The 23,131-nt window shown below is 37.0% G+C and overlaps 1 protein-coding gene across 1 annotated transcript in view; it reads left to right on the top strand.

The window, feature by feature from the left end:
• Positions 1-23,131, top strand: part of USH2A (Usher syndrome 2A (autosomal recessive, mild)) — a 939,168-nt gene that overhangs the window by 772,197 nt on the left and 143,840 nt on the right. Inside the window, exons 60-61 of the mRNA XM_010853294.1 lie at positions 10,217-10,375; positions 11,755-11,917. Coding sequence (XP_010851596.1) covers positions 10,217-10,375; positions 11,755-11,917 — 322 coding nt within the window. The remainder of the gene's footprint in view (positions 1-10,216; positions 10,376-11,754; positions 11,918-23,131) is intronic.

The following is a 23,131-nucleotide window of genomic DNA, read 5'->3' on the forward strand; positions in this document are numbered from 1 at the left end:
TCTGGTCTTACGTTTAGATCTTTAATCCATTTTGAATTTATTTTTGTGTATGGTGTTAGAAAGTGTTCTAGTTTCATTCTTTTACAAGTGGTTGACCAGATTTCCCAGCACCACTTGTTAAAGAGATTGTCTTTAATCCATTGTATATTCATTGTGTACTTTATTTCTTATCTAATGCCACTGCTAATCTGACAAGATGTGCCAGTCTGCAGCCTAGAGGTTGGAGACCCCTGCGTAGGTCACTGTGATGTGCTCCAAGTGTAGTAACCATGGATCACCCACATCAGGCAAAAGTGATCAGTTACAATAAAACTCTGAAAATGTGAATTAGACCAGTTTCCTTTGAATGTCCAAAGCCAAATTAATGGTTAACTTAACTGATTTTTTCACATACTTTTTTGGGTCAGTAAACATGGAGTAACCTTACATAGGTAAGTTGCTGGGAGGAAAAAGTCTCTGTGGTTGCCTGGCAACAAAAAATGGCTTTGGCAATTAAGTGGGCTCTCAGTTTACATGTTATTATTTCAATGATATGTATAAATTGTATTATTATGCTATCTATAAATAGTATTATTATTATAAGCCCTATTATTAATAGTAAAAGGGTACAGCCCAGAAAATATATGAGAATATTCAAAGGAAGAGAAATTGTGGTAATGATGGCAAGTATTATACATATTCATTAACATTATATGTTTATATTTGCCATTTGTTAAATTCCTAGTTTATGCCAAACACTTTGATAAGCACTTTCCCTGCCTTACTATGATTCTCGTGCGAACCTTGGAAAACAAGTAATATCATCATTCCCTGGAGAAGGAAATGGCAACCCACTCCAGTATTTTTGCCTGGAAAGTCCCGTGGACAGAGGGGCCTGGCAGGCTAGAGTCTGTGGGTTCGCAAAAGAGTCAGATACAACTTAGTGACTAAACAACAACAAGAGACATTGTCTTACCTCCCAGATAAATCCTGGTTCATTTTATCTCATATATTACTTGATGAACGTTAGTAGTAAGATTATCAAAGCCCTCCAAACTCTAGAAGATTAAGATTTCCACTTTTCTGTATACCATTTGTATCTTCAAGTTAGATGACATGCAAACAACATATCCTTATAAAATATTTGCTGAATTAATAATGAAAAAATGATGAGAAAACCTAAAATTTATCATTCAGGGAAATATAAATAAATTTTAGATTTTCTGCCATTTAAAATTATTCAGACACTTGTTTTCCTATAGAAATCTATGTTCAGTGGGCACTGTCTCTGTGCTGGCCATTCTTACTTGAATCTATAGGTAGCATAAACAGGATTAGTTTATTCCTAAACATTTCTTCTCACCTTTTACCTGCTCTGAACCTTGGGTCAGAACTTAAACATTTATATTAAAGATGAAAAAGGATATATGTTACCTTAATGGTTGAAAAAGTATAGAAAACGAAGTAGAAAATACTTTATGGGACACAAATGATTTACCAAGATTAAAAATTGAGATAAGCATCCCTACCATTTCAGAATCCAAACATTCAAAATTATTTAAACTCTGAAGGTAATAATGGGACTTTCTAATTTATCAAGGTGATGACTCTATTTTGAACTATCCTAGCCCTTAATCATCTTTTAATTAACAATGTCATTGGATCCAACATCCGCTTTTTCTCACTAAAGATAATGAGTTATTTAGGCTTATGCATAATATTGAAATACTGGTGCCTTTCCTTTCACATTTATCTCTTAGTCCATTACCTCTGTTGCCAGTTCTTCTACTGAGAAATCATTTAAATTAATATTGCTTAGGAATATAAATGATTTTTATTAATCAAGTTTTAATTAAGGGATAGCTATTGGCCTCTCTGTAGACATTAAACATCTTGGTGTCCAGTGAACTCATCAATGCAGTGTATTATATCAGATACTGTCCATTTAAAGTCAAATTGGCAAAAGACTTTTTAAAGTATTCATGTCACATTAATCGGGATAATTCAACACTGGCAGCTGTTTCAAGCTTCTTATGTGTGCCATAGACAAGTGGCACGTAGTGCTGAGTTTCAGAAAAAAGGTAAAATCATTGCAATAATTTGTAGTTTATTTTGTGTATTAATTTACCTATCTTGTTTCAGTTTTACTGAGTGTAATTAACAAATGGTAATATATTTAAAGTGTATGATGTTATCATTTGATATAAGTGTACATTGTGGAATTATTTCTACCATTAATTTAATTAACACATTCATTATCTCATATATTCTCTCATTTTTCCTTTCCTTTTTTTTTTTTCACTTGGTGAGAACACAAGTTCTATTCTTTTAGCAAATTTCAGTTGCGTAATACAGTTTAGTTCAGTCACTCAGTCGTGTCCTACTCTTTGCAACCCCATGGACTGCAACACTCCAGGCCTGCTTGTCCATCACCAACTCTCAGAGTTTATTCCAACTCATGTCCATTGAGTCAGTGATGCCATCCAACCATCTCATCCTCTGTCATCTCCCTCTCCTCCTGCCTTCAATCTTTCCCAGCATCAGGGTCTTTTCAAATAAATCAGCTCTTCGCATCAGGTGGCCAAAGTATTAGACTTTCAGCTTCAACATCAGTTCTTCCAATGAATATTCAGGACTGATTTCCTTTAGGACGGACTGGTTCAACCTCCTTGCAGTCCAAGGGCCTCTCAAGAGTCTTCTCCAACACCACAGTTCAAAAGCATCAATTCTTCAGCGCTCAGCTTTATTTATAGTCCCAACTCTCACATCCATACATGACTACTGGAAAAACCACAGCCTTGACTAGACAGACATTTGTTGGCAAAGTAATGTCTCTGCTTTTTAATATGCTGTTTAGGTTGGTCATAACTTCCAAGGAGCAAGCGCCTTTTAATTTCATAGCAGCAATCACCATCTTCAGTGATTTTGGAGCCCATGAAAATAAACTCTGTCACTGTTTCCCCATCTATTTGCCATGAAGTGATGGGACCAGATGCCATGATCTTAGTTTTCTGAATGTTGAGCTTTAAGCCAACGTTTTCACTCTCCTCTTTCACTTTCATCAAGAGGCTCTTTAGTTCTTCTTCACACTCTGCCGTAAGGGTGGTGTCATCTGCATATCTGCACAATACAGTATTATCATCTATATAGTCACCATGTTTTACAGTCAGTCCTCAGACCCTATTCATCTTATAACTGAAAGTATGCAAAATTTACTAACTTCGCCTTATTTCACCCATCCTCTCAACCCCTGGCAACCACCATTTAGTCTGTTTCTATGGGTTCAGCTTTCTTTAAAAATGAGTCCATGTACAAGTGATACTATTCAGTATTTGTCTTTCTCCATCTGGCTATATCTCTTGATATCCTCCAGTTTCATCCAGGTTGTAGCAAACAGCAGGCTTTCCTTTTTTAAGAGTGAACAGTATTCCAATCTTAAATCTGTTCCATTGTGTGTATATCATATTTTCTTAATCTGTTCATCCATTAATGGACATTTAGGTTGTTTTTATACCTTGGCTATCATGAATAATGCTGCGGTGAACACAGCAGTGCAGTTGTCTCTTTGAGATAATGATCTCATTTACTTTGACTATATACCCAGAAGTCGAATTGCCAGATCACATAGTAGTTCTGCTTTTAATTTTTTTTTGAGGAACCTCCGTGCTGTTTTCCATAGTGGCTGTATCAGTTTACATTCCCAACCACAGTGTACAGGTTTCCATTTTCTCTACATCCTTACCAGCGTTTGTGATCCCCTATCTTTTTCGATAACAGAGATCCTAACAGGTGTGAAATGATATCTCATGTGGTTTTGATTTGCATTTACCCACTGATTATTGATGGTGAGCACCTTTACATGTACCTATTGACCATTTGTATATCTTCCTTGGAAAAATGTCTTTTCAGGTCCTTTGTCCATTTTTTAATTGGGTTATAAATTTTTACTATTGGATTGTATGGGTTCCTCGTATACTTTGGATATGTAATCCCTCGTTAGATATGTGGTTTGCAAATATTTGCTCTTATTCCATAGGTTGTCTTTTCATTCTATTACTGGTTTCCTTTGCTATGCAGAAGCTCCTTAGTTTGATGTAGTCCCATCTGTTTATTTTTGTTTTCATTGCCTTTGCTTTTGATGTTTAGTAAATTTATCTTACCTTTTTGAGTTCTAATGTGTGCTTGGCATTTTCGAAGAGATTAACACATATCTCATTTAATGTTCATTACAACTTGTGGTACACCCAACATTCTCCCTTTGTTGCTAATGAGAAAAGTTAATTTCGGTGCTGAAAGCTTTTCTCTAGGTGATTCATCACATAGGTGTCAGAGCCAACTAGCAATAAATTTCACTCCAGATTCTTTGAGCAAACACACTATTCCATATTTTTACACTATTTTTCTACCTAAACAGTGTGTAAAGCAAATTATTTTCTTCTGCATTCAACCACGATCCAGTTCAAAACTGAAAAAACTATTGCCATAGATACAGCAAGCATATATGAAGACAAAGTGGTTCAGGGGCAGTTCATCCAGTAACCCAGTAGGATCATTTTATTTGCAGCTTAAAATTTCACAGTATGTAATTCATTTACATTTGAGTAGATTGATTCATCTATTCATTTCAACAAATGTGAAGATGTTTACTAAGCCCCTTTCTGGGGGGTGCCAGGCATGATTCTAGCCATTTTGAGTTTAAAAAAAGAAGCAGTGAGATATTGTCCCTCTTGTCAAAAACTCTACCATCTAGTTGAACAGAAAAGGTATAAAATTATACAAACTATGTAAAATTTCCATACAGTTGGTATGGATGTGTGTTTAAGAGGGTCTAGTTTCACTTCCATGGCCCCCAAAGGAAATTACCAACATACCCACATCTCTACAAAGGAGACATGCCGCTAATTTGTTAAAAGAATTATGTTAAGCACAGCCTGTGGTTTGAAGCAAATGCGGCTATCAAACCAATAGTTTCCCTCTTAAAATTGTTCTTGCTCCAGCTCCTAAAAAAAGATTTTAAAAAAGAATTATTTGATTGACTTGTCCATTGTAAAGTATGCACCTGCTGTGAAATGAAGCCACAGAGGAAAAAAAAAAAAGTTGAATAATTTAACTTTTTTATTTGTAAAGATAATCAGGGTTTTTCTGATTACATCTTAACTTCATAAATGTTAAATAACCTATCAGCATCTAGTTGTTGTAAATTATGAAAAGGAGCCTTGCAAGGAATATTAACCAACGAAATCTTTGTTCTTTAGTGAACAAGAAAATGTGTTATGGCAGCTTGTCATCGTGCGACTGGTAACTTTGACACCAAATAACAAAACTGCCATTTGCACTTAGGGTAAATTGGTTCACATGAGTTTCCGCTGCTCCTCTTGCTCTGACATAAATTTATGAACTCAGGAACTAACCAAGCCGTGTGGCTTGCCACCTGACTTTAACAAATAATGACCATTTCATTTCATTTAGTCGTCAGAATACCAGGGGGCTAGGTCATTTCAGACTCATTGCAGATGGTCTAGGATTTACAGGAACACAGGAGGCTTTCACGTCACTGTCCTGTAAACTATGACAGTGGAGGGGGCCCTCTTTGCTAAATAAGTGCATGTCAGTGCTTGACATGTTCACAGCTTCAAGGAGCATTTTCTGTTTCAACACCTTACAGGTGTATGTAAAGGACATTTATTTTTGATTAACCAGGACGTGAAAAATGCATTTTCTGGATACACGCTTTGACCAGCCATGATCAAGATTATGTCTGTATTTGAAATGTGGTGTAAGTACAGTTTTGTTCCCTGACCTCCTAGGAGTCCTGTCTTTTAGGAGAAGATATTGGAAGCAGACCAGAAGGTACCAACTACAGACATATAATAAGGTGAAACCTCAGACGAATTGAACAAAAGACCACTCTAAATTACTGCTAAGAATAAAGACTAGGATTTCTTCGCAGGCTGCAACTTTTACATATCCAAGTATACGTAAAAAATAAAACTAGATAACCAACTTTTGTTATAACAATAATTACTATATTCAATATAACATTGATTTGTAATTGGAATAAGTGCTTTATATAAAAGATGGGTTCAGCAGTGTTTTTGGGCACATGGAAACAGTGTCATAGCTCTGGGGTAATTTTTTCCCATTTTGCTCAATTTCATTTTGTTTTATAGAGATGTCTGTCATTTACTCAGCACTTTCTGTGTTGTAGTAATGAACTAAAATGTTTTCAATACATTTTTAATTAATCCTTTCATCTCTATATGAGGTGGCTATTAGTGTCATTATTTTACAGATGAAGAGACTGGTATCTGCAGAGGATGGAGAATTTACCAGGGAATAAGCAAAGTAGAAGAGGGATTTGATCTGACTCCATCCTGTAGTTTATCTAGTTCATCAAGAATTATAGTATATTTTCCAAAATGTGTTTGTCAGACTTTTCCACAAGATCCATCCTAGGATAAGAGAAGACAGAATAAACATGTAATCTGAGGAGGTTTAAAAAAACCTGAAGCAGTCACCATAACCTTGTAAATTATTTTAAGGTCTTGCTTTTTATCTTAAAATTTCATGCAAATTTGATGTTGAATTCCAATGTGTTTGTCTACATCCAAAAAACAATGTATTGTGGAATTTATCATTCAGGGGTACATTTTCTACCCTTTTCTTCTATTGATAATCTCTTTAGCTAAATCATAATATGCTATTATATTTCTGGATGTTAAGTCAATCTGAAGAGAGCCAACCCCAATAACAGCTCAATGTCCAGGCAGTTCTTCCTCTCTTCATTTTGTCATAAATATGTGTGCACAAACAGCAACCTTTTCCCCCACTGCCTTACAAACTACGTTAGGGCAACAACAAGGAGAAATCCCCAAATCTGAGGCAGGATGCTGTGACCTCCCAAGACCTTCTAGAGGGATATTTCCATAACCATATCTTCTGCTGAAGGTCAAATTGCAAACTGAGACGGTCCCTAACTCGCTCGTCAATCTCTTTTACTACTTGGAGCAGTAATCCCCAAAGATCGTCTTTAGTAGAGAAAAAGAAAACCCTGATTAGATTGCTCTTTTATTTTACCTCTAATACAGTTCTTAAGTTTTTCTCATCCGTTAGTGAACTTAGAGCCTCCAATGCTCCCTGTAATCAACTCACTTCATCCAACTCTCTAACTTTGTTTTAATTATAGCAGTCTTACTGGGAGAAGGAAAAGCATTCCCAATTTTGTCTTGCCGTTAAGAATGAGGCCTTGAAGAATATCTTCTAAATGAGCTCATTACATGTACTCACAATTCCATTAAAGAGAAAATGAATTTACTTAAATTTTCTAGGTATTAATCTTTGCTGTGATATCTGGAAAAAAAAAATAATGTAGAATTTTGTGTTACTTGAGACTGAGCAGAGGCATCATGGTTCCAGTCTGTTTTTCATCCCATGTCTGGGGAAGATTACACATGATGAATCATTTTAAAGCAATAGTAAGTGACAAAAATTAAATGATGTTTGTGCCACAAATAGTATTTATACATGTTCAACACACTGGTTTTGCCCACATAAACTTTTTCTGCTGGTATACAATTAGTTCACTCTGAAGTGACTATATATTCAAAACAATTTAGTAAAGTTCTCATCAGTCACTTGCACATACAATTTTCTAATTTTGTGCATTTTAGGGAGAAATATCCATACTCATGTTTGTGAACAGAAATAGTGGGGTTCTGCTGGTTTTCCCTAGTGTTATGGGAGAGGGGAGTTATGTGTTTCACAAATTCTACAAGTCAAAACTAGTTGGGGAAAGAGGGACATGTTTGTCCTTGTCTCCAAAAATACTTTGACAAAAGTCCACAAATGTCCAGGATATATGTATCCCAGTTTGGGAAATCTGCTCTTCAGAACTTTTCATCTTCACCTATAATTTTGTTCCATCAGTGGTAATTCTGACTCCTCCTTCACGTTTGCCCCTGTATCTCATCTGTCTCCAAGACTTGTTCTGCCTGTCTACGTGTTCTCTCAAAATTATCCTTTCACTTTTTCCTCTGATTGTCCTTATCCAAGTCTTTTATCAAGAGACAGCATGAATATAGAGAGATAAGCTTTGGTCTCAAATGGGCCTGAGTTCAAGTTTTGCTGCCTCTATTAATCTATGTGATATCTGTAACAAGTTTCTCCTATGAGCCTGAGTTTTCTTATTTTAAAAAAATGGTAGTAATATTTATCTTACAATATTGTCTTCTGGTTTCATTCATTCATTCAATCAACATTTGAGCTACCGATCTGTACTCAAATCTAAGCATTGGAACTACCTTGAAGAGGAGAACATAGTCCCCAATTGTATGAAGTTGACATTCTAGTGATATTAAAGAAGATAATATATGATGCCTGACATAAGACAGGAATGCAGTGAGATGCTGTTTTTGTTTGTGTTGTTTCTACAACTGTGCCATAACTTTCAAATTGATAGCTCTTCCTCCTGGTCCACGTGTTTTCTATCCATCATTGACTTGCCAGCAGTGCTATCTTCCTCCAATGTAAGTTAGATCATGGTGACACCTGCAGAGTCTTGTGTTGCTGATTGCATATAAAACCAAAACTTCTGGAAGAAATAAAAGATAAAATAGAGTGGCTCACTTGAATTTGAGAGTGGAGGAAGCAGGGTCTACTTTTAAGAGTCTTACTCTAAGGCTTCTGGTATAGGGAAATGGGGAGAGAAAACCCAGGAAGAAGAACACATTTGGGAGTGGAAAATAGTGTAATTCTTTTTTAGACCTTGAGATTGAGGTCTCTGTGAAGTAGAGTGTTCAAAATACAAATCCACAATGCAGGATAAACATAAAGTCAGAGATAGGAATTTAGGAATTGATCATACAATAATAGAAGTTAAGCTATAAGGACAAAAACATCAATTTAATTGGGATGCTCTAAACTTGAAATTCTCAGTCTCGGTTGCCAAATTCAGCACCACCTGGCACCTTCCCAAAGGAACCGATTGATCAATCCTTCCAATTCTGATCAAGATTTCCTTCAGAGACTCCTTATTTTAATCTATCCTACATAAAGTCCTGAACACCTCTGGTTTCTGCTCACTCTTCTGCCCCTCATCTATTGGAGCTGTAGCTACAAAAAGCAAAACCACATTTAATTCTTTAGACCTCATCTCTCATGGGTTATTGAATCCTATGCTATGGATTTCCTTGTCTCTGTAGCAGAGAAACTTATTTAAGTACTACAAAGGTAAGTGATGAAGCCCACATATGTTAGAAGCTAGCAAATCAATGAGAAACTTTGGTGGGAAGCTTCATTATATTCTTCATTCAAGGCTCATATCCTCTCCTTTAAAGAGTGTGCATGTTGTTCATGACCAAATAAAACTTACAAGCATTTAATTCTGTGACTAGGCTGTGAAGAGGCTAAACTGATAAGACCTCCATTCTTTAGGAGGCATTGTGAAAAATGACAGTTTTTAAACCCAAATTTCATATATATTTAGGTTCATGCGTCTCACTGACAGAGTGGACTGTCCTGACTCTATAATTAATGCACTGGGAATTCTCTAGGTAGACTGTGATTTGGATACTTTATGGGCTATTATGTCAAGGATCTGTGTCAGATGAGATGCATACCCAATGCTAGCAGAAAAATTATTGTCACAAGCAAAACTGGTGGGGTTTTTTATGTACTTTAAGAGTAAGTAAACCTAGGAAAAATACAACATCATTTCTAAGCGCCTTGTATGTATTTGCCTTGAAACATGCCTTTGTTTTTATTTGCCTATAGAGTATATCGTTGAATAGAATTGTTATATTTCATTTGTTTTTGAAAATAGATCATAAACATTTCTTACTTTTAGAATAAGCACTCCAATATTTTCCAACTCAAATTTCTTGCAATTATTAATTGCTATATTAAGCATTGGAGAAGGCAATGGCACCCCACTCCAGTACTCTTGCCTGGAGAATCCATGGACGGAGGAGCCTGGTTGGCTGCAGTCCATGGGGTTGCTAAGAGTCGGACACGACTAAGCGACTTCACTTTCACTTTTTACTTTCATGCATTGGAGAAGGAAATGGCAACCCACTCCAGTGTTCTTGCCTGGAGAATCCCAGGGATGGGGAAGCCTGGTGGGCATTAGTATACCTTGAAGTGTAAAATTTTAAATATACACTGTTCTTAAAAGATGAATGTTTGTTGACCATTTGTTGACCAAACAGAGAAACATGTGTTTTATTCTCTCTCTTTAAAGGGATCCTTGTCCCCAAAATGCCTGTGGAGTACAATGTCTTACTCAATGCTGGAAGTGCAACACCTCTGATCTCCTCTGTTGGTCATCATCAATCCATCCTTCTGGAAAACTTGGCTCCATTCACACAGTATGAGATAAGGATACAAGCATGCCAAAAAGGTGAAAGTCTTTCAGACACTTCCCCAGGGTTTTTATAAAGAAGAATTTCATTTAAATTTTTTTTCAGTAAAAAGAAACAGATTCTCAATTCAAATACAAAGATTAACATTCCATTTCTTATTTGTACTGGACTTTGTACTCAGAAAAAATCAGAGCCCTGCATTGAGTGAAGAATTATGCATTTCTGCACATTAAATCATGAATATTTAAATATATGAAAGTGGTGGTTTTGCAAAGTCTTGTTTTATAAGGCCTTTTAAAAGAAAAACACCTAGATCACATAAAGAAACCATGGGTAATATAAAACAAAATAGGCATTGCAAAAGTCTCCTAGGAAATGTCCTCACCTTGGCTGTATTTCAGTTTTATTTAGGGGTGAGGTAGGAGGAAAGGAGACATTATTAAGCAGTTGAGTTACACTCAAATGAATCTCAACATATTTTACACTGCTTCCCTGATAACTGTCTCTTGAACCTAAACTGTCACCTTGAGTTTCATGGCTTCAGCTAGTGGTCAATAAAATCGTCATCTACCTGTATGGTCTTGAGGAAGAGCCCCACTCACTTCCTTCATCCTTCCAAGTGTTATAGAATATGTAATACCCAACTGCTAAGAGAAAAAAGGTGTAACTCAAAACACGTTGCTTCAACTTAGATTAAGGAAATTTACCAATCTTTTGCTCAACACAAAACTCCTGTCCTTAGGAACCTTTGTCTCCAAATGAATACTATTTCCCGTAGAGTTGGTTAGAACTAGGGGTCTGTGATTTTGCTATGCTTCATTTCCAAAACTGAGTCAGTTTGCCCGTGTTTCTATAAATCAGACCAAGACATTTTGTGTTGGAAAGTATTGTTTTCCTTGCTCCAATTTTCAGCTAATCTACAAGGAAATGGCTGTAAATTAAAGTTTTCTTGATTTAAAAGCAAAATCACTTTCTGCATCTCTGTGTATCCTGTGAATTTGAAACCATATCCTTCAAATGCATTATTTGACTTCTGTGTATCAAAAGAACGATCATTTTTAAATATTGGCAAAAGAAGATATTATTATTAAGAGCAGGTCACACATACACTTTCTTTAATCATATTTTCACTTTCTGGCTAAAATAACTGCAGTAAACTAGAGAAAACTCAGTTCAAGGTATAAACTTTATTGTCTGTGCCTATGCAAAAATGTTAGTTAATGGATTTTCTAAAAATCATTTCTTATTTAAATATTCAAATCCTGTAGAGATGTAAATGCTAGTTAAAGTATGTGTAGAACTGTGTATACAAAATTTCAAATACAATGATTTTCATGGTATTCCTACCCTTGTGTGTGTACATGTAGCTCTTTTTCTTACTTGACAAATTACTAAAGGTATTGTTTTTTTTTTCAAGGAGGTTGTGGAGTTAGCAGTAGGATGTTTGCCAAAACAGCTGAAGCTGCCCCCATGGATCTAAATTCCCCTATTCTTAAGGCACTGGGGTCAGCTTGCATAGAGGTTAAATGGATGCCACCTAAAAAACCAAATGGAGTCATCATCAACTACTTTATTCACAGGTAACATTGACTATTACTATTATTGTTAACTATTTAAGATTGTGTACTATTCCAGTCCTGTAGACTCAAATATGTTTTCTATTTCCATAAGGGAATAAATGGGAATTCATGTGTTTTGAGCACCTACTGGAAACTAAAATTGGTACTGGATACTTTTACACATTGTCAAAGGGGAGAAAGCTACAACTAATACGTGAGGTTTTTGTTTGAGCCTCTTTGAAAGATGAGACCTCATAGCCCCCAAAGCCTTACCTTTGATGGACAGTTAGAGCCATCCTCTGGAGGTTCAGTGGCCAAGAACCATAGTCATTCCAGAGGAAGAACCAGGTCTAGGACAAGAAATCTAGTTATTTCTCACTACCTAATATGTGAGATTGGAAGGGCTTTTTCTCTTCTTCAAAACATGGCACTTTTCATTTGCAGAGAGAGGGGCTCACACTGCAAGGCCCCTTCTGTTTTGAGGCTTCCACTGGGCTGACTTAATAGTGTTAGTGTAACTTCTTTTCACCATGATGTGCGTAATCAATTAGGTGTATTCACCGAAAATGAAGAAAAGAGGGAAGGAGCAAGGGGAGGGAAGAGAAGGAAAGAGAGATTGAGAAGAGTGAGAGTGAGAATGAGGAGGGTGAGGGGACACAGAGAGAGTGAGACTCCTTGGGCAGTTTGGTTTGAGGACATCGTGCTCCTTGATCCATTTTTCACTTGATCAACATGGACATAGTTTTAAATTAATGTTTTCTTTACATATATAGTGAATAAATAGGAGGAGGAGGAGAGAGAGAGAGGAAAGAAATAGATACACAGAGAGAAGGAAAGAGAAGGAGGAAGAGAAAGAGCAGGAAAGGAGAAAGTGAAACAGAAACAGAGAGACGAGAACAGAGAACCCACCACTGAGAGCTGGCCGCTTGTGTTAGTCCGTTCAGTTTGCTGTAACAAAAATACCATAACTCGGGTGACTTATCAACAACAGATATTTATTTCTCACGGTTCTGGAGGCTGAGAAGTTTCAGATCAAGGTGCTGGCAGGCTTGCTGTCTGGTGCAGGCTCACTTCCTGCTTCACAGATGGCCGTATTCTCTCTGTGTCCTCACCTGGCAAAAGTGGCGGGGGGTCGTGCGGGGACTCTTTTGTCAGGGCACTAATCCCGTGCATGAGGACTCCACCCTCATGACCTGGTCACCTCCTAATATCACCACTTGGGTGGTTAGGATTTCAATATATTAATTGGGGGAACACATTCATTCAGATCATAGCAGTGAAACAGAAAAGACACTTTCTAAGACACACACAGGCAGACATAAAGCTTTTGCAGATGAAAACCCCTTTCCAAAAGCCATATATTTACATCAGGCGTACAAAGCCCACATGTTTTCTCAGATCCCCATCCCACTTGAGCATCCTTTGTTAGTCTCTCCTGCAGCCTAGCCGTCTAGCACCCTAGACACATCGTGAAACTTAGTTTAGGCTCCTCTTGTAACTTCAGATGGTAAAACCCTTTGATTTAGACCAATCTTCATGTCTGGGTTCGTAGGAAGATTGTGATAGATGAAAGTATTATTGCATTTCTCTATATGTAAATGACATTGCCCAGAATGAGCAAGCAAAATGTTTTCCTCTCAGCAAACATTAATTTGAAGAATAATATTTCTGATTCAAATACACACAAACATGTAAAACTGGCTAATGTGAATTTACATTTTACACTAAGCACGTTAGAGCAGCCTCTAAAATGTTCATCCTCTTGGAATAGTTTTCTTTCATCTACTTAATGCTAATTGTATGAGAAAAGCACATCAAATTCCTATTCTGAGTAAAGGGAAATAAAGTATCTGTTATAGACCAGGATGTGGCTTCACTCTGTTGGTTTTGTAAATAAAGCTCATGATTACGGTGACTATTCCATGGCAGCTATAGAAAGGGAAAACAGGAAATATAATGCAGAAAGCCTGCTTCAATGAAAAATACTGTAAATTGAATTTGACAGCATTTGATGGCATTTGATTATTCTAGTCACAGCCAAACAATGATATAAAGAGTAATATGAAACAGAATGTGTTACTGCCTAGCAGACTCAAAAGCAATAAACCTTCCTCCAATGTGACACAATCACTTCACAATCATAATTGTAGCCTGTTTGATACCTCTGAGTACAGCAGAAGGGCACTGACTGACATAGATACATTTTGTTTTTTATTTAAAGTGAAATGAAAATGGCGCGCTGGGGCTTCAGATACAATCGTTATGTTCACCTACATAGGCATGAATCACTTGGCAGTTATTTCAGCTGAAGTTTAAATGTGCTTAGACAACAACAATATCAAATTTTTCTTAGATAGCTGCAAAAAAAAAATCAGAAATTTGTAAGGACTGAAATAGAATGGAGACACATAGTTCTTTTTCATTCTGGGACTCCATAGAGCCCCTCATATGGTTATAGCCATGAGCCTGCGGGCTTTCTGGGGAGGTTATGGCATGTAATTTCTGCTTCATCATGAGCCTCTTCTTTCTTCTATCACCACCAAAGGAAATCCATTTAGCTCAAATCAAAGATGGGATTTGACCTATGCAGATATTTTCTTTAAGTTGCAGGAAGTCAGTTTGCCAATCCCTTCTTGAAAATGTTTCTCTTTGCTCATTCCCACTCCCTAAAGCATTTTCCCTCAGTATTTTAAGGCGAGGGTAGGGCGGGGAGGTCTGCCCTAATAAGCATATAAGCTATTTATGACTTTAAAAACTAAAACAAAAAATAACCTAATAAGGAAGAGACTATTAATGCAATTGCTTCTGGCTAGTTCACCCGCTGGTTTGATATATTATTTAGGCTACTTTGTTGACCACATGTGAGTTACAAAAGAGATTTCCTACATTAGAGACAAATTTTATGTTAGTGTTTTGCAAACTGTTTACTGATAGAGTTATAAATAAGGCCATCTTAGGCTTTATACAAGTATGGCTTGTATAATAAAGCTTCTTCAGCATTTCCCCTTTATTTTATATCTGTAATCTTGTAAATGGCAAAATTCACCCACAAAATGCAACTTTCATTTACAAAATCCACTAAACACTCTTTCTTAAGACTTTATAAGACACATAATAAAAATGATCTCACACTAGGAGCTTCTATTTTGAGAGAGACAAAATGCGTGGGTTTTTAATTCCCAAAAGCAGCCTCTAATTAAAAAAAAAAAAGATTTGATCAGTGTCAATAAAAGACAAAAATATACAAACACCAACACCTGCTAAACACTGTAAAAGTAAAAACTGATGAGCCTTCCAAGTTCAAGTAATTGAGTATTCTAAAAAGCTCAGTAAGGTTTTGAAGGCTAAAATCTGAGATAGTTTGAATGGACAGATGATATGGAAGAATATTTCAAGCAGGGTACCATAAATAATATTTCTTAGAATGAGTAATTAAGCTGATTGAGTAAACGAAGAAAAAGGGGGCATTGATTGAAAGGTAAAGGCATTTTTATGCAATCAATTTGTGTTATGTGGAAAGGAAGTATGGATGTGAAGATAGATAGAGCTGATAGATATAGACAGATAGATGGATGGATAATGGATGATAATGTTTATTTCTACTGTAAGATCTGGGCTCTATTACAAAGGACCTTTACTATAGTAGGAGATGTAAGTCAAACTAAACAAACAGAAAAACAAGCAATATTATTTGAGAACTATAAGTGTTTGTCACATTTTATTTAATGTGAAAAAATATACAGGAGAAAAGAATTCTTCCTGAAATATTTATGGAACACTTTTATTGATGGAGAATTCTTGGATAAAGTTAATGTCATTAAGACTTGGCTTTACAAAATAAAAATGTAATGACTATTTAAATTAGAAGTACTTTTTTGGAAAAAAATTTTTGACAGTACAGAATATTACAGAGGTTGTTAATGCCTTTTTTATGACTTATGCATGTTGTATATAATTCCCATTGATAGATAACTATTATTCATTTTAATATATGTAACATTAATGTTTTCTATTTTTAATTTCCCTTACAAAAAGGAATTGTTCAAATTTTATTTCTGCATTTAGATACACACACCTCTTATTTTTTTAGACTCAACAATATTTTATTATATGAATATGTATCTTGTATTATTTAATCAGTCCCCTATTGATGGCAAAATAGATGATTTCCAGGTTTTCATTACAAAAGCAATTCTCCAAAAATATCTTTACCATAAGCATATGGAAGATTATCCTTAGTACTAGAAGTGCAGAATCCAATTTTGTTCATTTTAAACTTTTAGAGGTTGTTAACCTTCATTCTCTGGAGAAGGCGATGGCACCCCACTCCAGTACTCTTGCCTGGCAAATCCCATGGGTGGAGGAGCCTGGTAGGCTGCAGTCCATGGGGTCGCTAAGAGTCGGACACAACTGAGTGACTTCCCTTTCACTTTTTACTTTCATACATTGGAGAAGGAAATGGCAACCCATTCCAGTGTTCTTGCCTGGAGAATCCCAGGGACGGGGGAGCCTGGTGGGCTGCTGTCTATGGGGTCACACAGAGTCGGACACCACTGAAGTGACTTAGCAGCAGCAGCAGCAGCAACCTTCATTCTCAGTCATGTCCAAGTCTTTGCAACCCCATGAACTGTAACCCGCCAGGCTCCTCTATCCATGGCATTCTCCAGACAAGAATATGGAGTGGGTTGCCATTTCCTACTCCAGAGGATCTTCATAACCCAGTGATCAAACCCACGTCTCTTGTATCTCCTGCATTGGCAGGTAGATTCTTTACCACTGCACCACCTTGGAAGCTTAGAGATTACTAAACGGTCTTTCAAAAATGGGATGTAAGAATTTCTAATTCTGAAATCTCCTATCAATATTTAAACAATAATCTTTCAAATCTTTGCAAGTTCAGTATTTTAAGTGGCATATTATTATTGTTTTAATTAAAATTTTAGTCATAATAAGCCACACTATTTATTTCAAATATATGTTTGATATTTGTGTGTATATAGTATAGTATATATCCTTAGACTATTTTCGTTTGGACAGTTTCTTATTAATTTACCTATATTCATGTATATTAAGTGATCATATTAAAATAACATCAATTATTTCTTCCTAAGCTTTTATGGCTCTATTCCTTATATCTAAATGTAGACTGGATTTTGTTTTGTTTACTTGAACTGTAATTAACAAACAACATTATATTAGTTTCAAGAGTTCAACATAATGATTCAACATTAGTGTACATTTCAGTATGATGACCACAATTAATCTAGTTACCACCTGTCACCATTCAAAGTTACAAATTTTTTTTTTGAGAATTTTTTTTTACTTTCTTAGCGACTTTCAAATTTGCGATGTAATATTATTGGTAGGGTCACCATGTTGTATGTTACACTTATTTCTTTTATACTAGAAGTTTTTACCCCTTTGCCCCATTCTGCCCATCCCTCAAAGCCCTGGTGGTGGCTCAGATGGTAAAGTATCTGCCTGCAATGCAGGAAACCCTGGCCGGGAAGATCACCTGGAAAAGGAAATGGCAACCCACTCCAGTATTCTTGCTTGGGAAATCCCACGGAAAGAGGAGTCTGGCGGGCTACAGTCTGGGGAATCTTAGTCAGACATGATTTAGTGACTGAGTACACATACAATTTGTCAACATTATTTTATAATTTACTGATTGGAAATGCCACATATACAAAATTCCCATGTGTCATCTTACTCATTTCAGGACTTTGTATTGTTTCATTCGTGGTAGATAAGATATTAGCAGGCATTACCTGATGGCAAAGATACCTCAGGTGAATAAAATTAATGGAATAAGCAAAATTCCCAACACTGAAGTTATAGGGTCCCAGTAGCAGTCAGGCTCGGAGAAGGCAATGGCACCCACTCCAGTACTCTTGCCTGGAAAATCCCATGGGTGGAGGAGCCTGGTAGGCTGCAATCCATGGGGTCGCTAAGAGTTGGACACAACTGAGCGACTTCACTTTGACTTTTCACTTTCATGCATTGGAGAAGGAAATGGCAACCCACTCCAGTGTTCTTGCCTGGAGAATTCCAGGGACAGGGAAGCCTGGTGGGCTGCCGTCTATGGGGTTGCACAGAGTGGGACACGACTGAAGCGACTCGGCAGCAGCAGCAGCAGCAGTCAGGCTTAGCTGGAGATTTGTTATATGTAGGGAAAATTTAGAAGATCTGCTTGATTCTAGATTTTGGAAGACTTTGAATGCTAGGTTAAGGAGTTTAGGTTTTTGATTTGGAAACGATGAGAACCATTGAAGGTTTGGGGTAAAACAGAGAAACAACGTGATTGATTAGAGCGTGGCATTTGCAGTCAGAAGATACAGCTTCCAGGCCCTGGATCTGCCACTTACTAGTTACGTAACCTTGGGCAAGTCACTATTTTCCCTAGGCTTCATTTTTATGTAAGTTAGGCTAATGAACATAGAAAATAACATCTAGAATTTCATGGGAATTAAATCATGTATGTGAAAGCACTGTGTTAAACATAAAGCATGATTTTTAAAAATAGGAAGTTATCCACGGTTAACCATTCATAGCCATGCTTTGGAAGACAAATCTGGCAGTTATATATTTATATTTCAGGATAAAGAAAGGCATTAATGATAATAAAATAAGATTGTACTACAGAACACCTAGTATGATTCTGTTTTTCTTTAAATATATAAAATATTTTTACATTTATATGTGCACAAAAAACGTCTGGAAAGTTAAACACCAAAAGAAAGTTAACAGTGTTCATTGCCCAGAGATAGGTTATGGATAATTCTTGAATTTTTTGCTCATCTGTATTTTCTAGTTACTTTTTACAGTCAATATGTAATATTGTGTGATAAAGACAAAATGATAAGTTCAGTGAGTCCAGATGCAAGTCTATCATCACCCTCTTTATGATTTTCTTATTTCCCTCTTTCTGTGAGCATCATCCTCATTTTCTATAGCAATCAAAGTCTGCTCAAGAAAGAAAAACCACACCAGTTATTTTAACAAAGAGAATTTAATGTAAAGAATTACTAACTGGTTGTCAATTTGTTGACTAGGTAACTGAAAGATGAAAAGAGAACTCAAGATATCATGGAGATGGCAACTGCAGGAAAGAGCTAATACCTATAGGACTGAGGCAACAAAGAGAAGTAGCTTGAATTATTTAAACTCAGAAGATTAGAGAGGAGCAGTTCTGATGCTGGGACTCAGACATTCAAGGAGGCAGGGTTGTGGGGTGTGGGGCAGGCATCCACCAGGTGATGCAGGTGTCTGTAGGAGGAGGCATGGGATAAAGCTGGCTTTCCAAGTGTTGGGAAAATGTCACACTTGAATCATCTGCTTCCAGGGGAGAAGGATCTACCTCCTCCAAGGTGAAAAATCCTTCTTGGAGAGAACCTTGTGTAATCAGCGAGCAAGCAGGAAGCAGATAGGGAGGAGCCAGTTCCTTTTCCCTTTCAGTTCTCTGGCGTCACCCTCTGGCACCCCCTATTGGCAGAGCTCAACATAGAGTCAGCCAGTAGAGCAGAAACGTAGATGATGGTGTGTCATAAAGCCAAATATAGAAGGGTAGGTTTAGAGTTGAGAAACAGTAACTTAATAATGAGAACATTCCTCTGGTTCTTCTTGGAACCAAAATTTTGGACTCTAGTCAACCAGTTGGTTATCCAGTCACTGCTTCAAAAAATACTCATTGTCCACTACTGTGTGCCACGCTTCACTAGGTGCTGAGAGTGTGTGGGAGAATAAGTAGAGTCCTTGCCTGCAGGGAGCTTGAGGGATAGGAGGAGACATATAAAAAAGGAAAGTCTGTTATAATACATGGTGACAAGTGAGTCCATAAGGAAAAGGCTGAGCACATAGGAGGATATTATAACCCTGTTTGAGGCTTTCCCAGTGGTACAGATGATAAAGAATCTGTCTGAAATTAAAGAGACCTGGGAAGACCCCCGGGAGAAGGGAATGGCAGCCCATTCCGGTATACTTGCCTGGAGAATCCCCATGGGCAGAGAAGACTGGCAGGGTTCAGTCCATGGGGTCTCAAAGAGTTGGACATGATTGAACAGCTGTCGGTGCAAAAAATGCATAACCCTGTTTGAGAGAGAAGCAAAGGAAAGACTTACTGGACAAAATGAGGGTAGAGTTTTACAAGCTGATTTGGAGTTAGCCTATAGAGAGGAGGAGAAAAATGAAGAAGAACGGAGCAAGGCATTGCAGAACAGGATTAACAGATATCCAAGCATGGAAGCATGAAATATCATGGAATACAAGGGAAACATGGGCAAGGATAGGATTTTTTAAGGTTTTTTAAGCACTGGATTTTTTTAAGCATTGGATTTTGACCAGAAAATAAAATTGGAATAGAAATCTCAGAAGGTGAATCTGGAGTGATAAACACAGGCCAGTTCCATGACAAATCACTGAAGAGTTTTTTGGTTTTTTTTAAATTTTATTTTATTTTTAAACTTTACAAATTGTATTAGTTTTGCCAAATATCAAAATGAATCCGCCACAGGTATACATGTGTTCCCCATCCTGAACCCTCCTCCCTCCTCCCTCCCCATACCATCCCTCTGGGTCGTCCCAGTGTACTAGCCCCAAGCATCCAGTATCGTGCATCGAACCTGGACTGGCAACTTTGCAATTAAGCTTTAAAATTTTTGGAAGGCATTTGAAGTCTTTCCCCCAAGCTCCAGAGCAGACACTCACTCAGGAAAGTGGGATGATTCAGACTTTCCAAAGCATTTTTTAAATCACCTGTGTTTCCACTTCCTCTACCCGCAGCCTCGTTCAGGATTCACATTTATGCTCACATAGACTGTTGAGATGACTTCATTGTGTGGTGACATGCTGTCACTCCCTGTTCAATGCAGCCTTTACACAACTGCTGGATTTGTCTTCCTCAGTATTGGCTGTGGACATCATTTCTTCTTTTTAATTGAAGTATAGTTGATTTACAGTGTTGTGTTAGTTTCTAGTGTATAGCAAATTGATTCAGTTTTATATGTATATATATATATATATACACACACATATATATGTATGTACATATACATATATATATTCTTTTCAGAACCTTTTCCATTATGGTTTATTACAAGGTATTGAATATAGTCCCTGTGCTATACAGTAGGACCTTGTTATTTATCTATTTTATATATAGTAGTGTGTATATATTAATCCCAAATTCTTAATTTATCCCTCCCCCTCATCTCTCCCTCTTGGTAACCATAAGTTTGTTTTCTATATCTGTGAGTCTATTCCTGTTTATAAAAAAGTTTATTTGTATCACATTTTAGTTTTCACGTATGAGTGATATCAAGCAGTATTTGTCTTTGTCTAACTTGCTTCCCTTGGAAAAGACCCTGATGCTGGGAGGGATTGGGAGAAGGAGGAGAAGGGGACGACAGAGGATGAGATGGCTGGATGGCATCACTGACTTGATAGACATGAGTTTGAGTAAACTCCAGGAGTTGGTGATGGACAGGGAGGCCTGGTGTGCTGCGATTCATGGGGTCTCAAAGAGTCGGACACGACTGAGTGACTGAACTGAACTGAACTTGCTTCCCTTAGTATGATAATCTCTAGGCCCTGTAAAAGGCATTATTTCATCCTTCCTTATGGCTGAGTAATATCCCATTGTATATATGTACCACATCTTCTTTATCCATTAATCTGTTGATGGACATTTAGGTTGCTTCCATGTCTTGACTATTATAAATAAGACTGCAGTGAAAACTGGAGTGCAGGTATCTTTTCAAATTAGAGTTTTTGTCTTTCCCAGATTTATACTCAGAAGATTGCAAGGATCATATGGTAATTCTAGTTTTAGTTTCTGAAGGAACCTCCATATAATTCTCCATAGTGGCTGTACCAATTTACCTTCCCACCAACAGTGTAGGAGGGTTCTCTTTTCTCTACACCCTCTTATGGCTTTGGACATCATTTCAGTGATAACTTCCTTTGTATTATGTATTATATTTGATCCAGTGATTTTCATGTGCATAATTAAATAAGAATTATTTAATTCTTACCAAAATTCTCGACATTATGCGCTATAAGTTCATTTACTCCAGTTTACAAAGTAAAATGGAAACCAGAGAATACAGGGGAGTTTTCCCAAGGTCATTTAATGGTGTGGCAAGGCCTACAACCCATCTCCTGTGACTATACGTGTTTCTGGTTATTTATTTAAATTCAGAGTATTCTTAATATTCTTCATGAGGTAAGGTTGGCAGTCTCATAATCTTAAATTGTTATGGGAAATGTGTTAAATTATAGGATTTTATTTTAATTGCTTTTGAAGATAAACACTAAGAACTATTGGCATTCCAAGAGGGTAGGGAGTTCTTTAAAAGGTTATACTACATGAAGACAACGTAAGTATGAATGCCCTTTAAATATATAGTTCCTAGTTTAATAATTATTTTTGTTTTCTTCTTAAGTGTTAAGCAACATTAAATTAACTTGAATTAGAAGAGGGAATTACTGAAGTATCTCCCACATGAGCTTAGCAGAGGCAACTATTTGGCTCTTCGGAGAGAACCGGAAATGTGGTTTTCCTGCACACAGACTGTTCTGGAGGAAACATTTCCAGTTAAATGAACAGTTGAAGCTTACATCTTAAATAAATTAGAAAAAATTGTTGTCTATTCAACATCTTCTATTCAGAGTTCATTCAGACATAAAAATGTCCTATTTTTTAAAAAAATACCACAGATGAAATGGTTCAGTTCAGTTCAGTCACTCAGTTGTGTCCAACTCTTTGCGACCCCATGAATCGCAGCACGCCAGGCCTCCCTGTCTATCACCAACTCCCGGAGTTTACCCACTTATGTCCATCGAGTTGGTGATGCCATCCAGCCATCTCATCCTCTGTCATCCCCTTCTCCTCCTGCCCCCAATCCCTCCCAGCATCAGAGTCTTTGCCAATGAGTCAACTCTTCGCATGAGGTGGCCAAAGTGTTGGAGTTTCAGCTTCAGCATCAGTCCTTCCAATGGTTACCTCACTATAATATTAATTATTTCTTATCAGAACTGAATATTTAACCAGGCTGCATCCTCCAACTATTTTTGTGGATAAATTTGGGGTTAACATAATACTTTATCTCTTACATAGTACAGATTTTTAAAATTTACACTTTCAGGCAATTTTTAAAAGAATATCCACAATGGAAATTTGCTGTATGGCTCAGGAAACTCAAACAGGGGCTCTGTATCAACCTAGAGGGGTGGGAT

The sequence above is a fragment of the Bison bison genome, unplaced genomic scaffold (genome assembly GCF_000754665.1).
Source record: "Bison bison bison isolate TAMUID 2011002044 unplaced genomic scaffold, Bison_UMD1.0 scf7180017864325, whole genome shotgun sequence".
NCBI classification, from domain to species: domain Eukaryota; kingdom Metazoa; phylum Chordata; class Mammalia; order Artiodactyla; family Bovidae; genus Bison; species Bison bison.